A 26,243-nucleotide genomic window follows, 5' to 3' on the forward strand; every position below is an offset into this window, starting at 1 on the left:
AGGTCCTTCAAGCCTGGGACACCCTGAGTCTAAGGGGTGGGAAAACCCCCCTTGACATGGGGATGAGGGACAGCAGAATGGGACAGTGATAAAGGGAGAGTCAAACAATCACAGGAAAACCCTCTAGAGAGGACACAGGTCACTGCACCAGGTGTGCTGCACACCTGAGAACCTGTCTGTAACCTCAGGGAAGTCCTGCTGATGGACTTGGGGACAATTTCCCAAAGGCAGTGGCCTCTTTTGGAGAACACCCTGCACACAACAGGAGTTCCAATCCCCTCCCAGCCCAGTGGAAGCAGCTGTGAGGTCTCTGCCCTAGGCTGGGCAGTGCAAGGGGACAGGGACTCACCTCTCGGAGGTCTCTCTGGTACTTGCTGCTCATCTCCTCAGATTTGATCAGATCCTTCCTGGCAGTGCCCAGATCCTCCTCCAGCTCAGCCACGCTGGCAGCCAAGGCAGAGATTCGTTCCTTGGCCTGGACTACTTCAAAATTCTGCTTCTCCAGGAGCTCCTGCAGCTCCACCACCCGCCCGGCCTCATCGTCCGGGTGGACAGAGCCATTGGAGAGACGCTGCAAGGCACCAGAGGGAGGAGGATATTGGGATGCTCCAAAGCTCCCAGGCTGTGGCATTGCCTGCAGCTACTCAAAGTGGGAATGTGGCCCCGCAGGGATTCAGTGAAGGGGTGGAAGTGGAGACAGGGGGCTCTGGGACCTCCATCAACAGCCTCCACAAGCCAGGGATGGGGCTGCTTACAGGAATGATGGAATAGGGGTGGCTGAGGGCTTACCAGAGCATCTGGTGGAAGATGTCCCTGCCCATGGTGGGGTTGGAACAAGATGGCCTTTAAGGTCTCTTCCCATACAAACCATCCTGTGACCTCTGGGAAGTAGAACCCCCTGGAGCACCCAAGCACAAATTCAGTGCACCCCGCTCAGAAATGGCCTGTATCCACCAGGAAGGGCATTTCCCACAGGACTGGACCCAGAGGAGAGGGAAAACGGTTTTCAGCACCCTGGAGCCAGCACCAAGGAGATGGGAGAAATGACAGCCTCACTGAGCAGGGTCAGAGCAGGGCTTTGCTGGGCTCTCACCTTCCATGGAAGTTTGGCTGCTGGTTCCTTGGGCTCCCTCTCCTCGCGCTCGCCCGCCGCAGGCTCCCGGGCAGAGCCTTGCTGCAGAGCTGCCACCTGCATGGGAACAGGGACTCAGCACCGGGGACAGCAGGAGCTGAGGCCAGTCCTGCTGCAGCCAGGGCTGCACCAGCTCCCTGCCAGAGTCCTGCTCGTGGCTGGGGGGACCAGAGGGAGCGGGTGAGGAACAGCCCTGAGTTGGCACGGTCACAGCTGGAATCCTGGGGCAGCTATGGGCCTCCCAGTTCAGGAAGGACATTGAGGGGCTGGAGCATGTTTAGGCAAGGGAATAGAACTGGGGAAGGGACTGGAGCACCAAGAGTGGTTGAAAGAGCTGGAGGGGCTCAGCCTGGAGAAAAGGAGGCTCAGGGGGTCCTCCTGGCTCTGCACAACTCCCTGACAGAGGGGGCAGCCAGGGTGGGGGGCAGTCAGGCTCTGCTCCCAGGGAACAAAGGGACAGGACAAGAAGAAATGGCCTCAAGCTATGCCAGAGGAGGGTCAGGTTGGACATTAGGAAAAAGCCTTTCCCTAAAAGGGTGGTCAGGCCCTGGCACAACTACCCAGGGCAGTGATGGAGTCACCATCACTGGAAGTGTTCAAAAAACAAGTGGATGTGAAACTTCACAATATTGTTCAGTGGGCATGGGGGTGTTTGGTCAAAGGTTGGAGACTTTTCCAGCTTTAATGATTCCATGATTCTAAGAGAGAGGAAGTCAGAAGTGCTGGGAAGGCTCAGTACTGAGGGAGGTTTTCCTGGTGAGCCCAGGGCTCCCTCCCAGCTCATTTCACTGGTTTACAGCCAGACAGATTCTGAACCCAGTGCAGCAGGAGAAGGGGGTAAACACTGGCCCTGTGTCCTGCTCTGATAGAGGACAGTGGGGAATGGTCCCTGAAAGGAGAGGGGCCTGGGAGCCTGGGAAATACCATGAGACTTATCCTGGGAGCTGGAAAGAGAAGCAAAATTTGGCCAGCAGAGGCTGTAGAATGGCTCCTTCCTTTTGGGACTAGTGGCTGGGCACAAACTCCAGGAAGGAAAACAGAATTCATGTCTCTTCAAGAACACTTTAACCCTGGAAGTGTCCAAGGCCAGGTTGGACAGAGCTTGGGGTAACCTGGGATAATGGAAGGCATACCTGCCCATGGCAGGGGGTGGAATGAGATGAGCTTTAAGGTTCCTTCCCACCCAAATGAGTCTGGAATTCTGAGATGACCACGGCTGGAGGTTGGGGACAGTGAACAGGACAACCCCAGACTCCAGCAGGGAAGAAGATGGGGGATGCAAGATGAGGTGCTTGTAACAGCGTGGTTTGGGTCTCTGCCAAATCAGGGCAAATCCCACGTCACCCTCAGCCCCCTGGAATGATTCAGATTCAGACTGTTTTTGTCAGTGACATGAATTCCAAACAGCAAACAACAGGGAAATGTCACCTGTGAGACAAACAGTTCTCAGAATCTTTACAGGGTTTCCTTAAACACAGACAAACCTTCAAGTAAACAGCAATTTTAGAACAAAAGCCTTACAAAGAACCTGACCAAATGCAAATACCACATGAACTGCCCAAGGTAATGGGGAGCATTCCCAGCCCAGCAGGTGCCCAGGTACCCCTTACCTGCCGATGGGCATCCACAAGCTGCTCCTCCAAGGTGGCCACGCGCTCCAAGGCTGCTCGCAGGCGTTCCCTCACCTGCAGGTGAGTGAAACAATGGGAAAGTCTGTTATTTATCCAGGATGAGGGGATCCAGGATTTAGGCATGCTCCCAGGCTTGTTTGTTAGGCTGACAGCCAGGCTCAGGTGGATTCACAGGTTCAGGATCATCCAGGCCATCACAGGGGGTTAAACTGTGTTGGAGAAAACAGACTGGGTCAATTCTTGGAGATCTATGGCCAGAACAGCCTGGAGAGGTCTCCTAGCAGAGGAAGGAGATGCTTGAGGTGAATGAATGAGGAGAACCAACGAAGACTGACCCAGGGTGTCAAATGCCACCACCCCAAGAGTGACCTGGGAGGGTTCCCTGTCCCCAACAGCCTCAAACCCAGAGGATATGCTGGGCAGCCCTAGCAGCTCCTCACTGCAGCTTTGGGATATCCAAACCTTAACAACACAAAGGAGCAGGGAGGGAATGGAGGGGTGGGAGAAGGAACTCTGAGCAGGAGAGGTCCCAGCAGCTTTCCCACCTTTTCATCCAGTGCCTTGTGATGCTCAAAGAGTGACTTGAGTGCCTTGAGCACCTCGACCTCACTGGACACCCCAGAAGGTGACTGGGCCTGCCGCTTGACCACGGTCATCCTGAGGGAGCGCTCATGCCGTGACACCAGGCACTCCAGGTGCTCCAGCAGGAGCTGCAGGGGGACAACAGAGGGGCTGTCACTGCCAGGATGGGCCCAGCAGCCCCTGGGCTCCCACAGTCCCAGGGCTGAGGGCCTCCCAGCAGGGTCTCCAGGCTTACCCGGGTGTTGTTGCGCTCGGCTTTCAGCTCTGAGATCTCCTCCTCCCTCTCCAGGAGCTGCTCCCGGCAGGCGCTGAGCTCCCGCGTCAGCGTCGCAAACTCCTGCGGAGAGCAGGGACAGAGCATGGTGGAGTCAGCACTGCTGGACCTCCAGCACAGCATTTCCCATCCAAACCCAACCAGGGTAGCACTGAGGGAATGTGGAGAAACCAGTGGAGAGGCACAGCCAGGCCAGGAGGGGATTTATTCCTGGCTTCCCTCATGCTCTGGACAAGGAGAACACAGCAGCTCAAGATTTATCCCACTTGGTTTGGTGTCCAATGGCACAAGAAACTGTTCTACAGCTGCAGAGGTGGTTGATGGCATTGAAAGCATCCCAGTCAAGACCACCAGCACATTCCCATTCCCACTGTCCCCTGGATGCAGATCCCACCTCGGAGCATCCCACCAGGCTAAAACTCACCACAAAGCCACAGCTGGTCAGGATGAGTCCCCTGGCCCTCAGCCAGCCTCTGCCATGGCCTCAGGACCTGGAATCATCCAAAACTTCCTTGCAAAAAAGAGGTTGCTGCCTCAGTCTAGCACGTGGAGCCCCAGTGGGCTGCATATGGGGCACCCCCAGGTCCCGAGTCCCAGCTGAGAGGGATGGGGCACAGCAGGAGACAGCCAGGTGCCACCAGCTCTCGCTGCTGCCACTGCTTCCTCCAGCCAGCAAGGAAGAGCCAAGCCCAGAGCAATGCCAAAGGAATGTTGCACACCCAGCACATCCCTCGAGACAGGATGAAAGCCACAATCACACTTGTGGCTGTGTTGGAGGGGAAGGGAAATTCACTTTGAAGTCCCTTCAATGCAGGAGGGCTCCCTTTCCCATAAAAAATGAAACCCAGGCACCTGGGTGAGCCCAGGAGCACCTCCCATTGCTCCCAGTGTCTCTTCAATGGTGCCAGGCCTAAGTGAGGTTTTGCAGCTGGGATTTCTTAGGGTGAGAAATGCAAATGCAGGAACGTGCCATGAATTCACACCATGTTCAGTGTTGGAAAGAATTTTAAAAGGCAAAGGATTTCAGAAGAAGCCAAGAAGGATTTGATGGAGCATTAACAAACCAAATTTCAAGAGGGGGTTGAGAGCTGCTTTACAGCATGAAATTCTTTTTCACTTTAATTTTCAGGTTTACCAAATAAAACCCCTTCAAATTGAAGCAAAGCATTGAGGCTTAGGCTGAACCAAATGCTCTGCTCAGCTCCAAGTGAAACCTCCTGTGATAGCTGAAGCTCTGAGAAATCCAGAGCTTTTACATCTGCTTGCCCCAGCCAGGTTTTCCCTCTCCCTCCCCTCCCCAAACCTGTCCCACTGCTGGGGTTTGTAGCCTGGGATTGGTGGGGATGTTGGTGCCACTGGTGCAGTTGAGACCCCCACAGTGGCACAGGACCTGAGCAGGTTGCAGTGAGAGGAAAGAGAAAGAATCACTGATCCTAGAAACAGCTGCTTTCCTGCCTGTCACCTGCCTCAGGCAGCTGCCACCCCACAACCGTGCTCCACATCCCTGCTCTGGCATTGCCCCAGGGCCTGAGGTCCCCAGATCCTTCCCAGACCCCTTCCTGCCCCATCCATTCCCCAGGGACCACTCCAGCCCTGCAGTTTTCTCTCTTCCCATCCCTTCTTAGGGACTGCTCCAATCTGGGATCACCCCTGGCCCCATCCCTTCCCCAGGGATCCCTCCAGCCCTGGGATCACCCTTCTCCCCACCAGTTCTCCCCCAGATCTGTCACAACACCCCAAACCTCATCACTAACCTCTGCCATGCCCCATCCCATCCTTGCTCTGGGACCATCCCAGAGCCTCCAGAGCACAGGGAACCCTCGGCAGACCCAGCTCCAGTGGGATCCCGCTGTGCCAGCCCAGCCCTTCCCGGAGCCGTGCCCTGGCTGGCGCTGGGACCCCAGTGTGATCCCGATCCCAGTGTGATCCCAGTGCGATCCCGATCCCGATCCCAGTGCGATCCCGATCCCGATGCCGGTGCGATTCCAATCTCCATGAGATCCCAACCCCAATCCCGATCCTGATCCCAACCCCAAACCCGATCCTGACCCCGATCCCGGCGGGCTCAGGGAATCAGGCCCGGCCGCAGGCACACGTGCGCGTTCCGTGCGTTATGCAAGCGCTGCCAGCAGCTCCCGAGCATCCCTGCGGATTAGAGCCAGGCTGGGAATGCCAGCGAGCAGAAAGCAGCAGGGAGATGTGCCAGAGAGGTGCCTGTGCATCGCCACAGGTTCAGGGATCTGTCACTCCCCCAGTCCCTCAGCACGCCGAGAGACAGGCGGCAGGGCTCCAGGAGCTTGGGAAAAGCATCCTGGCACTGGGATGGCCCCGGGAATGGCTTCCAGCAGCCCGAGCTGAAAACATGGGGGATGCATCAGCTCTGTGCTTTTCCAGCACCAGGCCAGCACCCTGCGGATCCAAAGTCTGGCTGGAAGGGGACACTGGCTGTGGACATGGATGCTCTTTCCCACAGGAGTGAACAGAGCAGGGCAGTGTGGGATGGGTAGGACAAGGCATTGGAGGCAGCAAGAGGAGGGATGGCCAGTGCTGGGGACAGAGATCACCAGCACCTGGTCTCCTCTCCCTGCATTCCCTTGCTGTGATGGCCAGGCTGTACAGATGCTCCTGCAATCAGGATTTCATCCTGAAAGAGGGGATTAAAAGGGAGCAAATCCTCTGGAGAGAGAGGCAGCCCCTGCTGCGGCCAGCCCAGTGCCCAGGCGGTCAGCGGGTCACAGCCAGGGTGGGCACAGCACAGAGCTGCCACCAGCCCTCCCCCAGGGCTGCTCCTCTCCCAGCCCTTCATCCCGACAGGAATGCTGCCTGCATCCTGTGCTCTGTGTCCCACATCCTGTGCCAGGCCTGGAGCACCCCATGGCAAATCAAAGAGCCCTCAGTCACTGTCCCCCCTCAGGGAAAGCTGCAAAAATGAACATTTACATCAAAAATAGCAACAGCCCTGCGGCGAGCCAGGCCAGCAGTGAGGTCAGCCAAGTACACAGGGCCTGAGTATGATGCCTTGGGAATAAAAAATAGGAATAAACCATTGCAGCTCCCGCTTACAGCCACCTCCCAGAGCCCCAGCTGTGCCAGATGCCGATGTTGCCACCTTGCTCTGGGTCACTGGTGGGCACCAGGCAAGCTGGGGACCATGACAGGCTGTCCCAGCGCATGGCTGCAGTGTCACACTGTGGAGTGCAGCCTCCACCCCCATCCACAGGTGTGCCATGGCCCTCCATCCCAGCAAACTGGAGATAAAGAGGATCCAGATGATTTTCCTCTGCCCTGGCCATGGCCAGGAGTCTCCCAAGCAAGGCAGAGGTGCCTGCACAGCTCTGATAGGCTCTGGGACTAAGCAGGGATGCCTATAAACAGATTAGAAAGTGAAGGAGAGGTGGCTGATCTCCAGTCCAAGGGTGGACAAACACAGCCTGGGAGTCCCCAGGAGCCCTGCAAGCCCAGCAGTTCAGGAAGGGGCCAATTTGGATTAAAACCAAACCTCCACCAAGTGACTGACTGGGCTTGGCCCCAAGTCCTGGGGTGAGAGGGAGAAGGATGGAGGGAAGGAGCAGGATGGAGGGAAGGAGCAGAATGGAGGGATGGAGCAGAATGGAGGGATGGAGCAGAATGGAGGGATGGAGCAGAATGGAGGGATGGAGCAGGATGGAGGGAAGGAGCAGAATGGAGTGATGGAGCAGGATATAGAGATGCTGTTTTCAGAGCAGGGAGGGAGACCTGGAGCACCACACAAGGTGTTGAAGTGGGATGCTGTGGACTGGGACTCGGATCTTTAGTCAGCACCTGCCATGTTGGGGGTTTGGGGTTTTCCTCCTTGGCTGCATCAGGGGGGAAGGCACAGAAAGGAGCTGGAGGCAGGCCGGGAACCAGCAGCATGGAGATGGCTGGAAAAGCACAGAGAGGTTTAGGAAGCTTGGGGGGAGAAGGCTCCAAGGCCTGTAGCATGGAAAAGCTGGAATGCCAAAGTCCTCAGCCCAGGGCCCCCTCGTGTCTCTCCCAGTGCCGTCTGCAGCACAGACAGGGGTGCAGCAGGATCACACCACAGGCAGCAAAATTCCTTGTTTGTGGCAGGAGCACGGCTGCTGCTCCAAGGCACCCAAGCCTGGGGACAAACCAGCTCCAGCTGTAGGGTTAATGGCATTTTAAAGCCCCTAATTGGAGAGATTGCTCCTGAGGGAGTGGCAGGAGATGGCTGGGAAGGATGCCCATGCTGGGAAACCAGCGCTGCTGACTCGGCATGAGAGGGACAGTCCCATCCATTGTCTGCCCGTGTGGCAGCCCCACCACCCCACTTCTTCTCTCCCAGGAGTGGAGCAGAATGAAGAGAAAGCCCCAAATCAGAGATGAGGGGATAAACATGGCCCCAGCAGTTGTAGCATGGGATTACACAGATTAAATCCTGCTGGGTAAACCCAGGGCTTCGACCATCACCCACCCCCAGCGCTGGACACTGGCACCTCCCAGACCTCCAGGATACAACACCAGGCCTCTGCAAGAGCATCCATGGAGAATCAGGGTCCTCCCTTCAGCAGGATGTGTATTTCCACCTGGGATTGCTCAGGGAGGAGCATTGTGCAGCCAGGCAAGCAGGAACCCAACATCTCAGCATCCTAGTCTTGTAGGAGCACAACCAGCTCCAATACAGCTGCCAGATCCCTCCATCCTTCCCAAAATCTGGAGATGCTTTAAGGGTCTTTCCCGGTGGGTGTTTTCCCCCACCTGGGGCTCCTGAGGTTCCCATTTACCTGCTGGTCTTTGCAAGATAACTCGAGATATACTTTGAAATTATATGTGATTGTTTGATGTCAGGATCTGCCCTGGCTCCTGGGGGACCTCCCGGGAGTTTGGGCAGTCTTAGGGGGTCTGCTCACCCCAAAAAGGCCAGATCTCAGCTCTATAGGCAGCCAAGAGGCAGCAAAGGTGCAGCAGAGCTCCATGGAAGGAGGAACTGCAGGAGGTCTGCATTGCCATGGGAAGCCCACAGCCCTCAGCCCTGCTGAAATCTTGGAGCATGTTCTCCCCCTGACACAGCTGGGGACAGGGACTCCTGCCAAACCCCCAAGCCATGGCAGGACAGGGAGGAGCTCCATCCCACACAGGACTCTGAACTGGGAGCACGTCTGGATGCACCGGGAGCCCTGAGTGTCACATCCCCTCGTGGCGCCTGCCCCCGGGAGAAACTGAGCTGGGGGCTGGGCAGGAGGCAGCTGGGAGCAAAGCCAGGGCCTTGGGGGACAGAGAGCACCCAGAACCTGCTCAGGGCTCAGTCCTCAGCCACAAATTCCCTGCAGAACAGGGGGGCTGGAGCTGGAGCTTTCAGCCCGATTAAGTCACATTCAGCACTGCCACATGAATAAATAAATCATGTAAGAAGCATTAAGGCAGCTTAGTCTCCTCAGGAAATCGCCCTGGAGTTCTGCCTTTTGGGGGCTGAGGGATGCCCCCATGGATTGGGAGTGGGGATGGTTCAGCCATGCAGCACAGGCAAGGGGGAATGGGAGCTACAGGCAGGAGCATGCCTGGAGCATCCCTGCAAAGGGGTTTGCCCTGGACAGGAACATCCCCTGCCTGCCCCACACCTGGATCTGCACCAGATGCACATTCCCAGCCTGTCCCTTTGGAACCATGCCAACACAGCAGCATCCAGCTGCCACTGTGCCCTGAGAGGCTGCAGAGTGCCACATCCCCAGATGCCACCCATCCCAGCCTCAGCAGGCAGTGCATCCCCCAGCCTGGCTGCACTCAGGGGACACTACTGATGAGCCTCGGTGCCCAATCCTGCCCTCAAAGAAGGGATTCTCCCAGAAATCCAGCTTGCATCCCATTCCCAATGGGTTTGAGACACTTTTACCACTCCTGGGTAAAAGAGCTCACAGAGAAGGAGGAAGAGGATGGGACAGACCTATGGGATGCTCCCCAGTGCCCTGGGGAGAGACCCGCGCGTCCTGGTCCCACTTACCTGGTACATGCACATGCTGGCATTAATCCCATTGGGCAGGTGAGCACCTCTGGATTTGCTTCCCGTGTTCATGCCGAGCCCTCATGTCCGGGGGAGAGCACGGGGGGCACCGGAGCCCCCTGCCCGCAGGGACCGGGAGGCAGCAGGAGCTCCGGGGGATTCCCCATGGGAGCCGCCCCAGTCACATCCCGGGGCCGAGGGGCCAGGGCGGCCCCAGCTGGGCACACAGGGGGCACAGCGCTGCCGGCGGCCCTGAGTGCTGACCCAGATTGCTCCGAGCACACCCCAGGCTCCGAGGGCCCATCCCCGGAGCGGGAGCAGAGGCTAAATCCGCGCATCCCTTAATCCGGGATGCTGCGCTGGGGCGGGCACAGCGTCAGGGTGACCCGGCTTGCTCTCTCCAGAGCCGGGAGCAGAGGGACCGAGCCCTCGGCACAGGGAGGTGGTGGTGAGACTGGATGCACCCAACACCTGGGTATGTCTCAGCAACTCTTTCAGGAAGGTAAACTCATCCATAGGGACCCCAGGAGCTCCTGGGAAGCACTGTTGGGTGTTTTGCTCTTGGGCAGAGCCAGGACCAGCTGAGCTCTGTGTATGGAGCAGCTGTTCCCAAGCTGCTTTCCTCCATCCAGACAAGGCAGGGATGCAGAGAGCTGGCCAGCCAATAGCCCAAGCTCTGTCCCAGGTCATGCCACTATTTTTGACCCATTTCCCATCTCTCCAAGGTGCTCCAAACCCCAACACCCAGGCAAGGAGGATTTCAGGTTTCAGCACTGCAGAGGTAGAACAGATGCAAACATTTGAAGCCTCCTGCTTCCCTTGGCTGTTGGGCTCCTCCCACACCATACCCACAGCAGAACAAAGCAACAGCCCCCCCAAAACTCTGTTACCCCAAGTCTGAGCCCTGGGACACTGTGCTATTTCAAAAGACCCCACAGGGATGGTGGGCAGCTCAGACTCAATCTGCACAGCCCTGTGACACTGGATTCATCCACCTCACCCTCTTCTAGCCTGAATATCTTTGTGGAAATCAAGACCAGGCCTCTGGAGTACCTGGAGAGGGTCCTGCAGGTGGAGGAACCAGGAGCAGAGCACCAGCAGAGCCCCAAGGCAAGCCCTGACTCCCCAAGCCCTGGGCTGCTCACTGAGCACGAGCCCCTGGCAGCCTTGCTGTCCTCTGCTCCCTGAGATGTCCCAGTCCCCACCCTGCACCAGCTCTGTGTCCAGTGTCCCCTCTCAGGACCAAGATTGAGACACAGAAGTCTCATTGCCCCACTGGGAAAGGGGGCTGATGGAAAGGAGCCCTCCTGGTGAGGGAAGGGGCAGCAGTGGGGCTGCTCTGCACAGTGGGGAAGGAGAGTGATTGATGAATGGTTAATGTCCCCATCTAAAGTGCCACGGTGGGCTCAGCACTTACTGACATCCCAAGAAGTTGACTGGAGGCAGAAAGCCAGATCTGCTGCCCAAAATGAGCTATCTGCTCCCCAGGTGCTGTCCCCCAGCAGACTGACTGTCCCCATAGGAAGCGAAGGGTCTGCACCTGCCTTGCTCTCACCCTGGGGTGTCCTTGGAGAGGTTTTGCCCCTTCTCCAAATCCATTCCCATGTGGACAGGGGCATTGCATTCCTACCCCTCTTCAAAGACCAGCAAGGGTACGGAGGAGAAGGGGAGATGTCCCAGTTGGTCATGGCTTGGCCTGAGAGAACCCACAGGATTTACTGCTGACATGAGGTGCAACACCCGTGGCAGCATCACCACTGTCACACCAAGCCAACCCCCCAGGGCCATGAGCTAAACCCCACATCCAATGCCCCTCGTGTGCCTCAGGGCAGGCTCGTGCCAGGGCAGGTCCTCACCTGCGGGAGTGCCGAGTTCAGCTGCCTCTGGAGCTGGTCCCGCTCCCGGAGCGTCTCCTGCAGGCGGCTCTGGGTGACCGCGAGCGTCTCGCGCGTCTCCCGCAGGGTGTCCAGCAGCTTGTCCCTCTCGTCCAGCATGTTCACCATCAGCTGCTCGAAGTCAGCGTCCGCCTCCGAGCCCTGGGGGGGGCCCAGCGGGTCCCCCTCGCTGATGGTGGGCATCACCTCGCACATCATGGCTGGGCTGGCTGGGGGAGGCTCCCGACGGGGCTGGGGGTGTGCTCAGCACAGTCACATCACTGCGGGCTCCCGGGGGCCAGGGGAGCCAGCACGGGAGGGGACAGGGGGGTGTTCAAGGAGGTGGACTCCCCATCCCTTCCTCCTGTGGGCTAAGCAGCAGCTGGCATCACTCCAGCAGGGTGCAGGGATGTCCTGGGCACCAACAGGGTCCTCGCAGTCACCAGAGCCCTGCTTGCTGCTTGTCACTGCCAGCTCCTGCTGCCACCTCTCTGGGGTGCCGTGTGTGTCACCTCTCCTGGGTTCCGTGTGTCACCTCTCTGGGGTCCCGTGTGTCACCTCTGCTGGGTCCCGTGTGTCACCTCTGCTGGGTCCCGTGTGTCACCTCTGCTGGGTTCCGTGTGTCACCTCTCTGGGGTCCTGTGTGTCACCTCTGCTGGGTCCCGTGTGTCACCTCTGCTGGGTCCCGTGTGTCACCTCCCTGATGCCTTTCCAAGGGGCTGCAGCGTCCGGGCTGTTCAGAGGGGGACAAAACGATCCTTGAGGATTTGTCCCAATGGAGAGCCCAAGCCAGCACAGGGAGGGTCCAGGGAATGTTTGGGCTGCCTGGCCATGCTGAGGGGGGCTCTGGTGAGGATGAGCTGTTTTCCCTGAAGCTGGATGAGGTGTCACTGCTGACGTGGAAGCATGTCTCCGTTGAGCATCACAGTTCTTCAAACACCCAGCAGTGACCTGTGGCAGAGGGGACAGAGATCAGATCCCTCCTGCTGGTCCCAAAATGCCCAGAGACCTGCCCAGCCCCCTCTGCCCCCCATCAAACCCTTGAGAGCTGCACCAGGTGGGCTCAGCACCCACAGGAATGGGCTGTGCCAGGTTGTACCTCCTGCACCCACTACCCCAAATCCAGGATGGTACCAAGCTGCAGGAAACAGCAACCCTGGCACCCAAAATCCTGCAACTGTCTTTGGCATTCACATATCCTGGGCCAGGATCCCATGCCCTCTGTGGAACTCCTGGCTGCCCAGGGCCCCTGTAGCCCCATTGTTCCCTAGCCTCAGGGAGCTTGCAGAAAATCAGGCTCCAGCTGATTTTAGCCCAAACCTGGCAGGAAGTCACAGCAACAAATGAGTTGAATGATTGGATTTATGTTCCCCCCTCCTCTAGACAGATGTGCTGGGCCCAGCCTTTCAGTGACAACTGAACTCCAGCACATCTTCCCTTGGTCAAACCTCTCCCATGGGATGAAGGCAGCAGCATCCCCAAATTCCTGCCCAAGCACAAGCACCACGGATGAGAGGCTGGAGGGAAGAGGCAGAGCTGGCATTTGGGCAATATATAGGCTGGATTAAAGCATGGCTGGACCTGAGAACCTAGCCCAGGGCTGATGCTGGAGCCCACAGCCCCACCTTCCCTAAACCATCCCAGACAAGGTGCCAGGTGGGGATTCACAGTCCTGTGGGGGAACTTCAGCCCTCTGCAGCTGGGTAAGGGTCCCCAGCAGCAAGGGTGAGTGTGACACTGCCACCCCAGTGAGGACCTGCCCACCCCGGTCACCATCTGTGCCAGGGGACAAACCATGAGCAGGGCTCAAGCTGAGCAGCAAAACACAACACAGCAGGCCCAGGGTGAGCAGTGCTGGTCTAGAGCTGCTTCTGGGGCAGGCCCCGCTCCAGTTTTAAACTTTGCAGATGAAATGCTCAAGGATAGGTCTGAATATTCTGAGTCTGTGGATGCATCTGAAGCTGTGGCTGCCCCATCCCTGGAAGTGTCCAAGGCCGGGTTGGACAGGGCTTGGAGCAACCTGGGAAAGTGGAAGGTGTCCCTGCCCATGGCAGGGGTGGGATTGGATAAGCTTTAAGGTCCCTTCCAGCCCAAACCAGTCTGGGATTCTGTGTCACTTCCCCTTCAAACTCTCCCCCACACACATGGATAAAAAGGACCTGCACACAGGCCTGGGCCAGAGCAGCCTGTTCTGGTGCTTTGGGCTGGGATGAAAGCTCTTGTGCCCAACAGCTCAGTGGCACAGCAGGGACCTGCCCTGATGAAAGGTGACACTTGTGAGGAGGCGCCTTTGTCACACCAGACACTGCCAGGGCAGGGGAATCAGAACTCTGCTCTTTGGATGACATTGGCTCATCAGCTGAGAGGAAGTTTGACACAAAAAACTCTCTAAAAATAGAGAGGCTCTGGCAAAAGCAGCAGCCCCTCACTGTGCCTCCTGTGTGATGCTGAGCCAGCTTCAGGGGACAGAGGACAGGGCTGTCCCACAGGTGGTGTCCTCCCCTCCCTTCACAGGTTGGATCCTCAAGTGGGATAAAACCTGTTGTGGACATGTGACACTGTCCTGAAGCTTTGAGGGTTGTTCATGCTCTGTCCTGGCTGTTGGGATGTGGATGACCAGGGTAACTGTGGATTCATGGGATAACTGCACTGAGGACATCCCATCTGTCCTAGGGTGAGGTTATAATGCTTGTATCCCCAATCATGTGTTCTGTTAATGCTGGATATTCTATTCTGTGCCTTCAAGACTGGTTCTGAGAGCCAAGGTGGGGAGAAGAAGAAGCACGGAGTTTGTTATCAGGGACTGCATTCACTCCTCCACAGGCTGCTGGAACTCAGAACTGCACTGTGGTGTCTGAGCACGGACAGGGCAGAACAGAGCCCTCCTTTGCTTTTCAGTTGGTTTAGCTGGCTGAGGCAGAGTTTTCCCTGGACTGTCTTTTTTTCTTTCCCTTTTCTTGGAACTGTTCTGGACTGGAATCTGGGGAGCACTGAGAGCTTGCACTTTGTGGCCTATGGGGGCCTACCCTGGGCAGCAGCCTTTCCTAGTGCTGGAGGGATTGATAACAGAGCAAGCATCCACAGGAGAGACTTTCTGAATTTGTTGTCTCTTCAGAGCGGCGATTGAGTTTTGTCATCTGGTATTGTTCATTTTATGTGCTGGGGAGTGCTTTCCCTGGTAAATAAACAGGTTCTTTCCACTTCTTTCCAAGGAATCCTTCCCGAACCAGGTGTGGGGAGGGGCTGTGTGGGTTTGCTTTCTGGGGGGGTCCTTTTGGAAGTTTTCTCCCCAATTTGCCCTAAACCAGGATACCATCCCAGCGGGATCCCACAAAAACAAGGCTGGTGGAGCAAAAGGCACAGAGTGAGGGACTATTCCAGCCCCTGCTCTCCTTGGGTTGAGCTGGACATGAGCCTCATCCAATTCCCTGTAATTAAGCAGGGAAAATGCTTTCCAGTTCTACGCCCCTAATGAACAGGCCCAGGGGTACCCACAGGGGTACCCATGGGGCTCCCTGCCAGCTTTCCTGGGGTTAAGAGGTCCTAGACACCAGGGAGATCCAGGGCCAAGAAGAGCAGAAACCAGTCCTACCCCAGGGCTAAGCCCTGTTATTTGGGTGCAAAGCCTAAAGGAGGTGACTTGCATGCCCCCTCCTCTGCTGTGCCTCTGCCTGAGGGATGAGCATGGAGAAGGAACACTCAGGCTGGGCAAAGTCTGGCACCTCCTAAGGACGACTTGAATGGCAAAATGAGCCCCATGGGCATGGCCCCCAGCCAACTGCTGGTGGGGAACTGGGAGAAATTAGCAGATGAATTAAGAGATTTTAGTCAAGGGAGGGAGGGAAGAGCCCTGCAAGCCCTCAGGGAAGGGAAATGCTGCAGGGAATGACCAAGACATAAATCTGACCTGAGCGATGACGGGATGGAAATTTATCCCAGCTGCAAAGGAGAGACACCCTTACCATGAGGAGACTCTGCAGATGCCAGTTCCAGCAGGGCCATGGCAGCCTCCCACACCCCCATGGGGCTGGACCCACACAGTGCAGCAAGAGGCACAGATTTACATCCAAGAGCTGATTTTCTTTCTGCTTCCCCCATGGTTGAGCTCGTGCACGAGTTGTTCTGGGGGGGTTTTGTTTCACTGCAAACCTGCTCCTGCCCACAGTCACATCCTGTTATTCCTGTGTGCTTGTGCAGGGAGATGGGGAGATGAGCACAGCCAGTCCCTCAGCCTGGGGAGGGTGATCACAGAATCACAGGGATCTTACACAGCTGGTCCAGGGTGGACTCATCCCATTCCTCTGGTCCCCAAAAGCCTCTGTGCCCTGTCCCTGAGGATGCTCAGTGAAGCATCAAACTCTCCTGGACAAGGCAACGTTGGTGACCCCGAGCTCCTCTGTGCCCAGGGCCTGGGGTTGTCGGCACTGACTTGTCCTGAACCACCAAGGACACCAACAGAGGTGTAAGGCAGCAGCTGCTACAAACCCCTGCAGCTGGAGCAGCCCTATGAGCAGGGTGAGACCTCCCACCATCCCAGAGAGCAGCCAAAGCCCCCCTGGCCTGGCCTGAGAGCCCCAGACAGGTGGGGACAGCCAGCCCAGGGCTCTCAGGGCTCTCTGTGCCTCCCAGGATGCTGTGGCACTCTGAGAATCCTTCTGCCAGAGGGCCCCTGGCAGGGAAATCCAGGGGGGTGCTCTGCCACCTCTGAGTGTGGCTCTGGACACAATCCAGCCCCATGTGCCCATCCTGGCTGGAACCATGGCAAAATCCAAGAGTGGGAAATTCCCTGCACTGCAGTGGGACCGTCCACCTCCATGGACAGGCACTGAGCTGCCTCCAGCATCCCCATCCTGGATCCACTCCTCTAACAACCACAGGAACTCTGTGACCCCATGGATTCGTGAGTGATCATTTCTGGATTTGACCACTGCAGCTTTCACAGCAACACCACGAGTCCCAGGAGTAGCCCAGGCTCTGGGAAGGGCCAACACCCAGAGTCAGGGCAGATGCAGAGGGTTTATTTGGGATGGCACATGAAGGAGCCAGGACCAGGCTGGGTTTGATCCCTGCTGTCTTCAAGGGCTGTGGAGCAGGGAGTGAGTTCAGTAAGCAACAGGCACAGGTGAGTGTGCAGGGATGTGCACACAGGGATACAGCAACATCCATGCAGCCAGAGAAGTGCACATGAGCAGGAATGTGCAGGATGTTCCTTTCCAGAGTCAACTCCCCTCATTTCTGTCCCACCTCAAACCTTGGGCTTTTCTCCATGCTCCAGCTCACCCATTCCCAGGTGCCTCTCCCATTCAGCCCAGCTGAGGGGGCACACCCAGGCTCTGTCCCTCCCCAGCAAAGCTCAGCAGCTCCCAGGCAAACCCACACATACCAGTGGTGACTTTGAAGGACCTTGGGGACGTCAGTGTGGGTGACAGCCCAGACACCCCCCACACTCTGCTGTGACTGCAGCAGCAGCAAGGACACACCCAGAGCAGCTCTGTGCTGCTGGAGGTCAGAGGGGCCTGAGCTCGCTCCCAATTAGTGCCTGTAAATCTCAACCTTTCACAGGTCTCTGGGAGAACTCCCTAAATGCTTCTGCCTGGCTTTAGAGGGCCTTAAGTGCTGGGATAATCATTGGGTAGAGGCTGCAAGGAGACAGCTGGGAGCTGAGCAAACACACACTGCACAGCTCCAGCCCCTGCTGGGTATTTTTAGTCCCATGGGGCTGCCAGGCACAGGCTTGCTGGGAGCAGGTTTCTTGCCAGGGAAAACGTGCTTGCTTTACTATCCCTCCCCCCTCCACCCCAAAACGATGCTTTTCCCACTTTTGGGGATGGAAAACAGCACCATCACATGTTGCCTGCTCAGAGAGGCCACTTCCTCACAAAGGTGCCCAGATGTGGAGGAGCTGATGGGGAGTAGAAGGGGTTTTTGCCCTGGAGCTGATGATTTGCTCAGCCCAGCTCTGCAGTGAGTCAGGCTGCCCATGGGATGCTGGGTCCCAGGGAGCACCCAGGCTTTCCCTTCCCAACGAGGGCGAGAAGCACCCACAGCTTTACCCACACACAGAGGATAGAGACAGCCTCGTGTTTCCTCTCTGAACAGCTCCACTCCCATCCCAGCCCTGACAAGAGGAAGAGAAAAGCCTCGGTGGCTCTGTCAGCAGGACCATCACCCAGCAAGCAGCTGGCAAAGAGGCTTTAACGCACTCCTTGGAGGCAACAAGCTCTCAGAGATTGATCATCCCATAAAAATGTCACTCTAATCTTTTCTGCTCCTGGAAAATCCTTCTCAGCTGCCCAGCTTGGCCTTGGAAGCACAGAGTTGGGGTGGCAGAGTCCACACCAGCACCCGTCACTCCCAGCTCCCTGGCACAGGAACAGCCTCCCCTCTGCCCAACCGGCCAAACTCGGGGTCCAGCACCCACACTGACCTTCCACACTGACCCCTCTCTGCCAGATCTAGGAGGGGACCAGAGTCTGATGCCCTTTTGCTGTTAGCTTTACCTTTCAGGAACTTGTGACCCCAGGACAGGCTGCAAGTGCCACATCCTGGCATTCCCAGCAAGCTCATCCCAAACACTGCCCCTGCAGACAGAGCCACATCCCAGCACAAGTCCTGCTCACCCTCACTGCAGTCAGACACCACTTGGAAGCAGCCAGGACATGTTGAGACACCAACCCACCCTTACCTACCCCAGGGAAGGTCAGTAGTGACCCTCTGAGCAGTGGGATGGCAGGGTGGGAACCTCCTCACCATCCCTACCAAGCCATAGAGCCCATTTCTCCTACCCTCAGTGAGAGATGTGGTAATTAGAGGTTGGGAAAAGATACAGCCTCATCCCAGCTTTTCTCCCAGGCCCCCTTATTTATTCCCAGGATACATTGTGGCCTCTTGGGACCTGCAGTCCCCTGAGAGGGACAAGGAAGATGCAGTTTTCCATGGGGCCCGGATGGTAACAGCGCTCCTGAATTCCCTAACGCAGCCCTGCCACCAACAGGGAACTGCACAGATGGTCCCTGGCTGCTGCCAGGGGCTGCCCGTGGCCAGGACACCCAGGGATAACAAGGGAAATGAGGCATTCTGGCTGGAAATAAGGTGCCATTTTTCAGCAGCACAGGATTGGATTCCTGTTCCAAAAGGTGAGATGGATTTGCTGAGACTGGGGCTGGGAACGTGGCGGAGACCTGAGCAAAGACACAGAGGTGCCTCCTCTCTCCTCTCTCTCCTGTGGTCCCCACCCCTGCAGCAGTGTGTCCTTTGCCCCCAGTGGGACAATGCCCAACTTGAACCTTGTTGGAGATGCAGCAGTGGCAGAACAGGACATGCAGGCAGCGTCTCCAGGGTTTGGAGCTGTCTCAGGTGTTGGGAAGCCCTGGGTGCCCCTAAAGAGTGGGGACGGGGGACATTGCAAGCAATAAAAGGCAGCTACTCCCAATATCTTACCTTAAAGGACACACTTCTGCCCCAAAGACTTGCTCCAAACCCATGAAGCAGTTCCCACCTCAACCCTTGCTCACTCAAGTTGCTAAACCAGAGGAGAATCCACAAGGAAAAATGTCCAGATCTGACAGTTTCTTTGCAGGGAGCAGTAAATGCTAGCATTGCACTGGTATTTATACTTCCCAGTGGGAGGGGAGGCATTACACACCACTTCCAGAGGGTATTTTCAGACAGCCACCTGCTCCTCATTGTGCAGAGACACAATTGTTCCTCAGCAAAACCTTGTCAGACGAGGAGCCAAAATCTGCGCCGGGCCCTGGGGGGGAGGAGGGAGCTGAAGCCCCAGGGCTGGCACCCAAACACGGTCACACAGACACCCACAGGAATCCACAGGACTTTGTCACCTTGGGATGTGCTGTGGGGGTTGTGTCGGGGGTCCTGACTCAAGTTTCCCTGTTTCCAAAGTGGGCTACATGTCCTGCCCTGACCCCAGGGAAAGGTGGGATCTCAGGGTATCCCAAGGAGGACCACAGGTCTGAGGAGGCTGCTGAAGCCCCGAGGATCCCAGGGGCTGTGTGGAAGCACAGGGAGTGTTCTGGAGGAGCTCGAGATTGGAACACAAGCTGGATTTCACTCTTTGGCACAGCTGCCCCAGTTGGCACGAGGGGTTCACCCGAACCAGCAAAAACACAAACCAAACCCCCAAATCCTGTAATCACACCCCACTCCAGTCACCTGGACCCAGCAGCATCACTGAAAGACAGGGCTGTGGAAATCCTGGAGACATCCCAATTCCTTTGATGTACAAGAGGCTGGAAAACAACCATGTGCTCTGGCAGGGAGGAGACATGCACCTGATCCATGAGACCAAGCTCACATTGCTCTTCCAGGATGTGGTCTGCACTCAAAGCCATCCACAGGGACAAGGAGGGGTTTCAGCAGCCACCAAACCAACACAAAAAAGCCACAATTCCTGTTACAACCATTTCCTTTTCTAGTTGCTGCTCTGCTGTGTGTCATATGGCTCATCCATCCTTCTGTTCCATAACTTTGCAACCAAACCCCCTGCCCTTTGCTCTCTTAGGCTGAAGTCACAGAATCCCAGAAGCCCAGAATAGTTGGGGGTGGAAGGGACCTCTGAAGATCATCTAGTCCAACACCCTCTCAAGGCAAGGTCAGACCCCAAGCAGGTGCCACAGGGACACATGCAGGTGAGTTTGCAATGTCTCCAGGGAGGGAGACTCCACACCCTCCCCAGGCAGCTGTTCTGGTTCTCTGGAGAAAGTTCTTCCTTGTATTAAGGTGTTGAGAGTCTTTGATTTCTGTCTCAAGGAAGGTTGCTTTAAACAGCAGCAGAAGGAAATGCATTCCCTACAGAAGCAGCACATGGAGGTGAAGCAGCCCCTGACTCTGCCAGGGAACACAGCACTGGGATCCATCCCAGCAATAGGGCTGGTTTCCAGCCCAAGGTGGATGCAGACTCCTCTGACAGGGAAGTGATCCACAACCATTGAGAGAAAATCCTGCGCTTGTCACAGAGGGAGCATCGCTGCAAAGTCCCCTTACCTTTGGGAAAGTGAGGCCTTGCGCCTCAGTCTCTCCATGAGCACGGCACAGCTTCAATCCTTGCTGAGACACAGAGGCATGGCTGGTGATTTTCCATGATTTCACTAGAGGTTTTGCCACGGGTACATCCCTCCCGCCCCCGTCGCACTTCTGCTGAGGAGTTATCTCATCTAGGAGCCTGCCGGGCTGGAGCCGGGGCCTCCTCCCCCTCGCTAGCGCTGCCCTGCTTTAGTCACACCCCGTGAGCACTTGTGGTGCTAATTTATTCAGCGACGAGGGAAGAGTCACCAGCTCCGAGGGGGGCTGGGGAAATCTGTGCCAGGATGCACCCGAGCCCTGCCAAATGCTGTGGAGGGGCCTCTCCACTCACCCAGCCCTGGCACCCGTGCCCAGCCCGTGCCCAGCTCAGGGCACAGCGGAGGCTGTGCTTGCAGAGAAACCCCGGGGCAAACCCCACGTGCACCTGAGGAGCTGCCATGCCTGGTCTGCCCAAGATCCAGGGTTTTCCCTCACCACCCATCCCACTGGAGTCTCTTCCACACCCTCAGCAGGCCCTCCCTGCCAGGAGCCTCAGCAGTGATAGCCAGTCCTGCACAGCAGCTGCACATCTGCCCAATCCCAGGGTAAAATTCAGCCCCCAACTCCGTGACTGGTGGAAAGGGAAAGGGGCTCAGTGAGCTCCCTGAGGCCCACAGTGAAATCCCACTCCCTGGCCTGCTTGAGCAGGTCTCCAGCATTCTGCCAGCACGGAGTCATGGAATGGTTCACTTTGGAAAGGACCCTGAAAGCTCAACCAGTTCCACCCCTGCCACAGGCAGGGACACTGTCCACAAGGCCAGGATGCTCCAAGCCCTGGCCAACCATCCCTCACCAGACTCTAAATTATGAGTGGGGTTGAGGAAGAGCCCAGGGAGGGAGTTTGGAGTTGGGGGAGAGGCAGATGGGGCTTTTAGTGAAATTTAGGAAGTGTTAAGAGGGTGTTCAGTGTCACAGTAGGGATGTGTCTGGTGCTGCTGGCCTCAGGCTGGACCACAGCAGGCTCAGGAACATATCCCTGCACCACACTCTGGGGTTTTGCAGGCACCACAACCTGCAAGGGAACACCAATGGTCCTGGAGCGTGACCCTGGCCCTGGGGAGGCCTCCAGAACTCAGCAATTCACCACCAACCACCCCAGCACACAAACAGAGACAACAGCGGCCAGACTGTGCCCCAAGTTCCCCTTGTACTCCCCATGCCACCTGCAGACAGTCCAGGCAGGGCTCCCCTTTCCTCCACCCTCCTGAAGCACAGAAGGTTTTAGTCCATCCTGTTCCATCGTGGCTTGGGCACTGGATGACCCCAAGCAGAGGTGCCTGGGATGGTTTCAGTAACTCAGGTGATGGGGAGTGGGGAAGATTTCCCCTTGGTTTCATCCCTTCTGTTGCTCCTTGCCTGTGCTAAGGGGCTTTAGCAATTGCTTGATCTCTTTGCTGATAGCAGAGCCAGTTCCTGAAGAGCTTTTGCCCAGATGCAGTGGGACATCAGTGGCACTCTCAGTTCTGGACACTCAGGCTTTGAGGATGAGCAGACCCAGCACTGGGACAGCTCTGCAACGTTTGGCAAGGAAACCTCACAGGATTTACCACAAGCATCTCCACCCCTACTGGGACACGTGGGTGCTCAGCTCCACATAGGACAAGGCAGGACTGTGGGGTTAAATCCCTGCCTGACTGAAACCTGCTCCTCCTCCCAAGCACCCTCACACCACGGATAAGCACAGCCCTCCCTTGCCAAGCCAGGCTCCTTTGGCACTGTGGCTGGTTTGGAATGGGTGGATGAATCCCAGCAAGGAGCAGGCAGAGATGGAGATAACCAGCCCCCAGTCCAGGCTGGAATGGCCCTGGTGCTGTTCCCAGTGCCCGTGCAGGGAGAGCCCAGGGCAGTGTCAGCTCCCAATGTCTCAGCCCTGACAGCCACAGGGCCTGGCAGGAGCAGCCAGGGGACAGCTGGGGACAGGGACATTACAGGGTGGCTGGGGCGAGGCTCAGGCACTGGAGCCCTGTCTGCTCTGTCCAAATCCACATTGAGCAGGGTCACATCTTCAACCCACACCCTTCAGGTGCAAAGTGAGCCCCCTAAATGAGCCCCAGCCAAAGCCCACCTGGCACACTTGGCACACCCAGTACACCTGGCACAGCCAAAGAGACAGTGCTGCAGGAAGGACTCCTCCTACTCCTGTCTGGCATTTAAGGCCTTGTTTCATGCAAGAAGGACTTTCTGGGGAACTCTCTGCCCTGCACATCCCAACTCCTGACACAGGGGAGGATGTGCCCACTCGTGGCACCAGCGAGGTGGAGGGCCTGGAGATGCTGTGCTTTAGAAGGAAAATTCAAGTTGTTCCTCTTTAGGAGAATTGTAGGATTAGCTCATCCCTGATTAAGCATCAGAGGAACCACAAAAAGCACCTCAAAAATAGCCTGCCAAGGAAAAAACTCCATCTGGAGCTCATTCCTCCTGGATATAGGCCACAAGGAAGATATAAGGGATATAAAAGTTCAGTTCCCTCCAGAAATCCCAAGTACTGGAAAAGATCAGGAAGAATAAATCAAGGTTTGCATCAATGTGAAGAGCTGTGTTGGATCCAGCAGGGAGCTCTAAGCAGAGCCCCTGAGGGCATGGAATGAGCAGAGGGAGGGACCAGAGGAATCACCATGTACCACCACTGCTCCCCTTGTTTGGGGATTGGAAAAAACAGACAAAGGGAGGCACCACCAAATTGCTCCAGAAAGTGTAGGGAGTATGGTGGTTTGCAGAGGGGTGGCAGCCCTCTCCCATGGCAGCAGAGCTCTCATCTGGGCATGTATCATCTCAAAATCCAGCACCAGGCACTAGTTCAACTCAATTTCTAACTTGCTCTCTCTCAAAATGTCAGCTCCATGGAGCCCAGCTAGTGCAGTGTCCTCAGTGTCCCCAGGGACTGCCCTGCCTGGCATGGGAGCCCCAGGAGCTCTGCCCTTGTCCTCCCTGTGCCACCCACAAGCTCCCATTGCCATCCCAGCTCACCCAAAGGGGAGCCCCAGCCATGGCATCATTGAGCCTGACCCCTGCTTCCACCCATCACACCCAAAGGGAACCCAAAAAACACTGAACCCACTTCACCCTTTGGCCCAAAGCCCCTGGGAACAGCACTCTGCCACTCCCAGTACTTTGGGGGCTCCTGCATACTGAGTTCACAGGATCCCAGACTGGTTTGGGTTGGAAGGGACCTTTAAACCCATCCTGTTCCACCCCCTGCCAAGGGACACCTTCCACTATCCCAGGTTGCTCCAATCCCAGCCCCAGGAACAATCCCCTGAACCACCTCAGGAGGTCAGAGCAGGATGTGGCCAATCCATGAGACATCACCAGAGGAGGAGGGACACATCTGCAGCTCAGCAGGCTTTCAAAGGAATGAAATGTGGGTGATTACACTGGTGCACCACTGGTGGGAAGAGTTGCAAGTGGGGTGGTTTTCTACCTGGTCCCCCTGTTTGCTCCTGTGGGCACTCAAAAACATGGGGGCCTTAAACGCCCTTGGGGGAGGAATGAAGGAAAGGGGACATCCCAATGCCTTGGAAAACATCTGCTGCCTGAGCTGAGGATGCTGTGTGCTTTCTGTTAAAAGCCAAAAGCATATCAAAGCTCACAAGGCAAAAGGACACATCTGGGGCTGTGAATCTCTCTCCACACACAACCCGAGAACAGCAGCTGAGCCAACGCTTTCCAGAGGGTTTAGTGACCATTTCTGCAGACAGCTTTAAATTTCTGGCTCTTTTACAGCACAGTTTTGGACGTTGCACACCCCCCAGTGCCTGTTCCTGCAGATGTGGCAGCAGGCAGAGCCCAGCTCCAGCAGCACTGGCTGGGGGGGTCAGGCCCTCCCTGGGCCCCAGCACTCAGTAGGGCCAGGCTGTGCTGCTGCAGAGCTGCAGCCCCAAAGGGCAGTACAGGCAGAAAAACCAGCATGTGTCAGGACTGGTGGGATGCTCACCCAAGCAGAAGTGGCTCCCTGCCCAGCCTCCTGCCCTCCTCCCACCTCCCCAAGTTCAGAGCTGCCTGCAGGCACCAGCCCACCTGAGGTGACCTTCACCTGTCGTGCTGATCCAGAGACATTCACTGAGTGATGCTCTCATGTGAACACCTGATAGACAGAGCCCCTGACCTTGTCTCCCGGGGTAAATGCACCAACTTATCTTCACCAGCTCTGGGAGGTGCCTGGTTTGGACAGCTACAATCACTTCCCTGCCAAAATACAGCAATTCCAGACCTCACCACCACAAGAGGACCTTCAGCCCATGCAGACACAGCAGCAGCAGCTCCCTGGGAATGCACCCAGTGCAGGCACTCAGAAGGATGGAATTTACCCTGCATCCAACTGGTATGTAACTGGAGGTGGGATTTTTGTGCCTTGCCCTTTGCAAAGTGCTTGGCCCTGCTGAAGAACATGGTGGACTCTGAAAACGTGGTGGACTCTGGGCTTGACAGGCAAAGCACTCCCAGAAGCTCTGGGAACATACATTAACACCCACCCTGCAGCCCTCCCACCCTCATGGCACAGCATGAGGGGCTGTCCAAAGGCCCTTTCTCCCCTCCAACATCACAACCACAGTTGTTGGTCACCATCCTTCATCTCAGCAGATCCACCTTCACCTGCCTGGACCTGCTGAGAGCTGACAGGGAGCTCCAGGGCTGGGCTCACATCCAGCAGTGATCTGCATCCTTACAGGCCATGAAGCCTCTCCAGGGTGCTCCCACCCCAGATGTGGAGTGAACCTGAACAGGATTCATCTCTCCCTACAGTCAAAGCCACCTTCCTCCCAGGCACTGGGTCCTTTGGCACCTTTGCATGTCCAAATCCTTCCACAGAGCAGGGATGGATCCAAGCCCACCTTGCTCCTTGCTCTCAGAAATTTCTGAAGAGCATCAGCCAGTTCTGAGGGCTGAAGTGAGATAAGGTGGAATCCAGTTCCTGAAGCTCAAGAACCAAACACTCTCCCAAACTGGGTCTCACCATCTCCTCTGCCCTTTACAAAGTATGTGGCCTCCTCCAGCTGTGTCTGGTCAGGGGAACATGGGACAGGGCAAGGCAAGAGGGTTTCTGGGTCAGTCTGAGTCTCCTGAGGGGAAACAGATGGGTTTTCTGGTGGGGACTGATGCTGAAAAGCAATTACACATGAAGACATCCCCAACAGACTCTGCTCTGCTCTGGCCCAGAGCCCAAGTCATCCTGGGTTTGGATTTTAATTAGCCCCGTTTTGGTATCTGCTCTCTCTTCCCTCCAGATAATGATTTAATTATTACAGACATGTCTTCAAATTAGCAGCTTCCTCAGTGGATTATTCAGATCTCCTCAATTACAGAGCCCAGCTCACCACCATCACAAAAGAGGCTGGAGAGAACAAAGGAAGCCCAAAATGCTTCCTGGAAAGAGGAACCATGAAGCACCTGTACAAGCAGGAGTCACTGCCAAGCCCTTTTCTGTTTATTCAGGTCTCTCTCACAGCTGGACAGGAAACCTCACTCCAAACCACACCCAAAGAGCTGCATCATATGTGACCTGTCTTCCCACCAGGCCTTTGTGCGCAGCAGAGCACAAGCAAGGTGAAAAGGACATGGGATGAGCTGGGACATGGAGCCACCTCTGTGCATCCCCCTCTATTGAGATCACAAGTTTGGGGATCCCCCAGCAGAAGGGACCCTGTGAGGACCTGGTAAGGATCCACTGCCAGACTACAAGTGCCCTTATGCT

General features: G+C 56.5%; 1 protein-coding gene across 1 annotated transcript in view; it reads right to left on the reverse strand.

Moving 5' to 3' along the window:
• Positions 1-26,243, reverse strand: part of PPFIA4 (PTPRF interacting protein alpha 4) — a 60,852-nt gene that overhangs the window by 22,805 nt on the left and 11,804 nt on the right. Inside the window, 6 exon segments of the mRNA XM_054517265.1 lie at positions 350-571; positions 1,094-1,189; positions 2,743-2,817; positions 3,309-3,473; positions 3,581-3,682; positions 11,453-12,421. Of these exon segments, the coding sequence (XP_054373240.1) occupies positions 350-571; positions 1,094-1,189; positions 2,743-2,817; positions 3,309-3,473; positions 3,581-3,682; positions 11,453-11,689 (897 nt within the window). The 5' untranslated portion in view covers positions 11,690-12,421.

Source organism: Molothrus ater, chromosome 25 (genome assembly GCF_012460135.2).
Source record: "Molothrus ater isolate BHLD 08-10-18 breed brown headed cowbird chromosome 25, BPBGC_Mater_1.1, whole genome shotgun sequence".
NCBI classification, from domain to species: Eukaryota; Metazoa; Chordata; class Aves; order Passeriformes; family Icteridae; genus Molothrus; species Molothrus ater.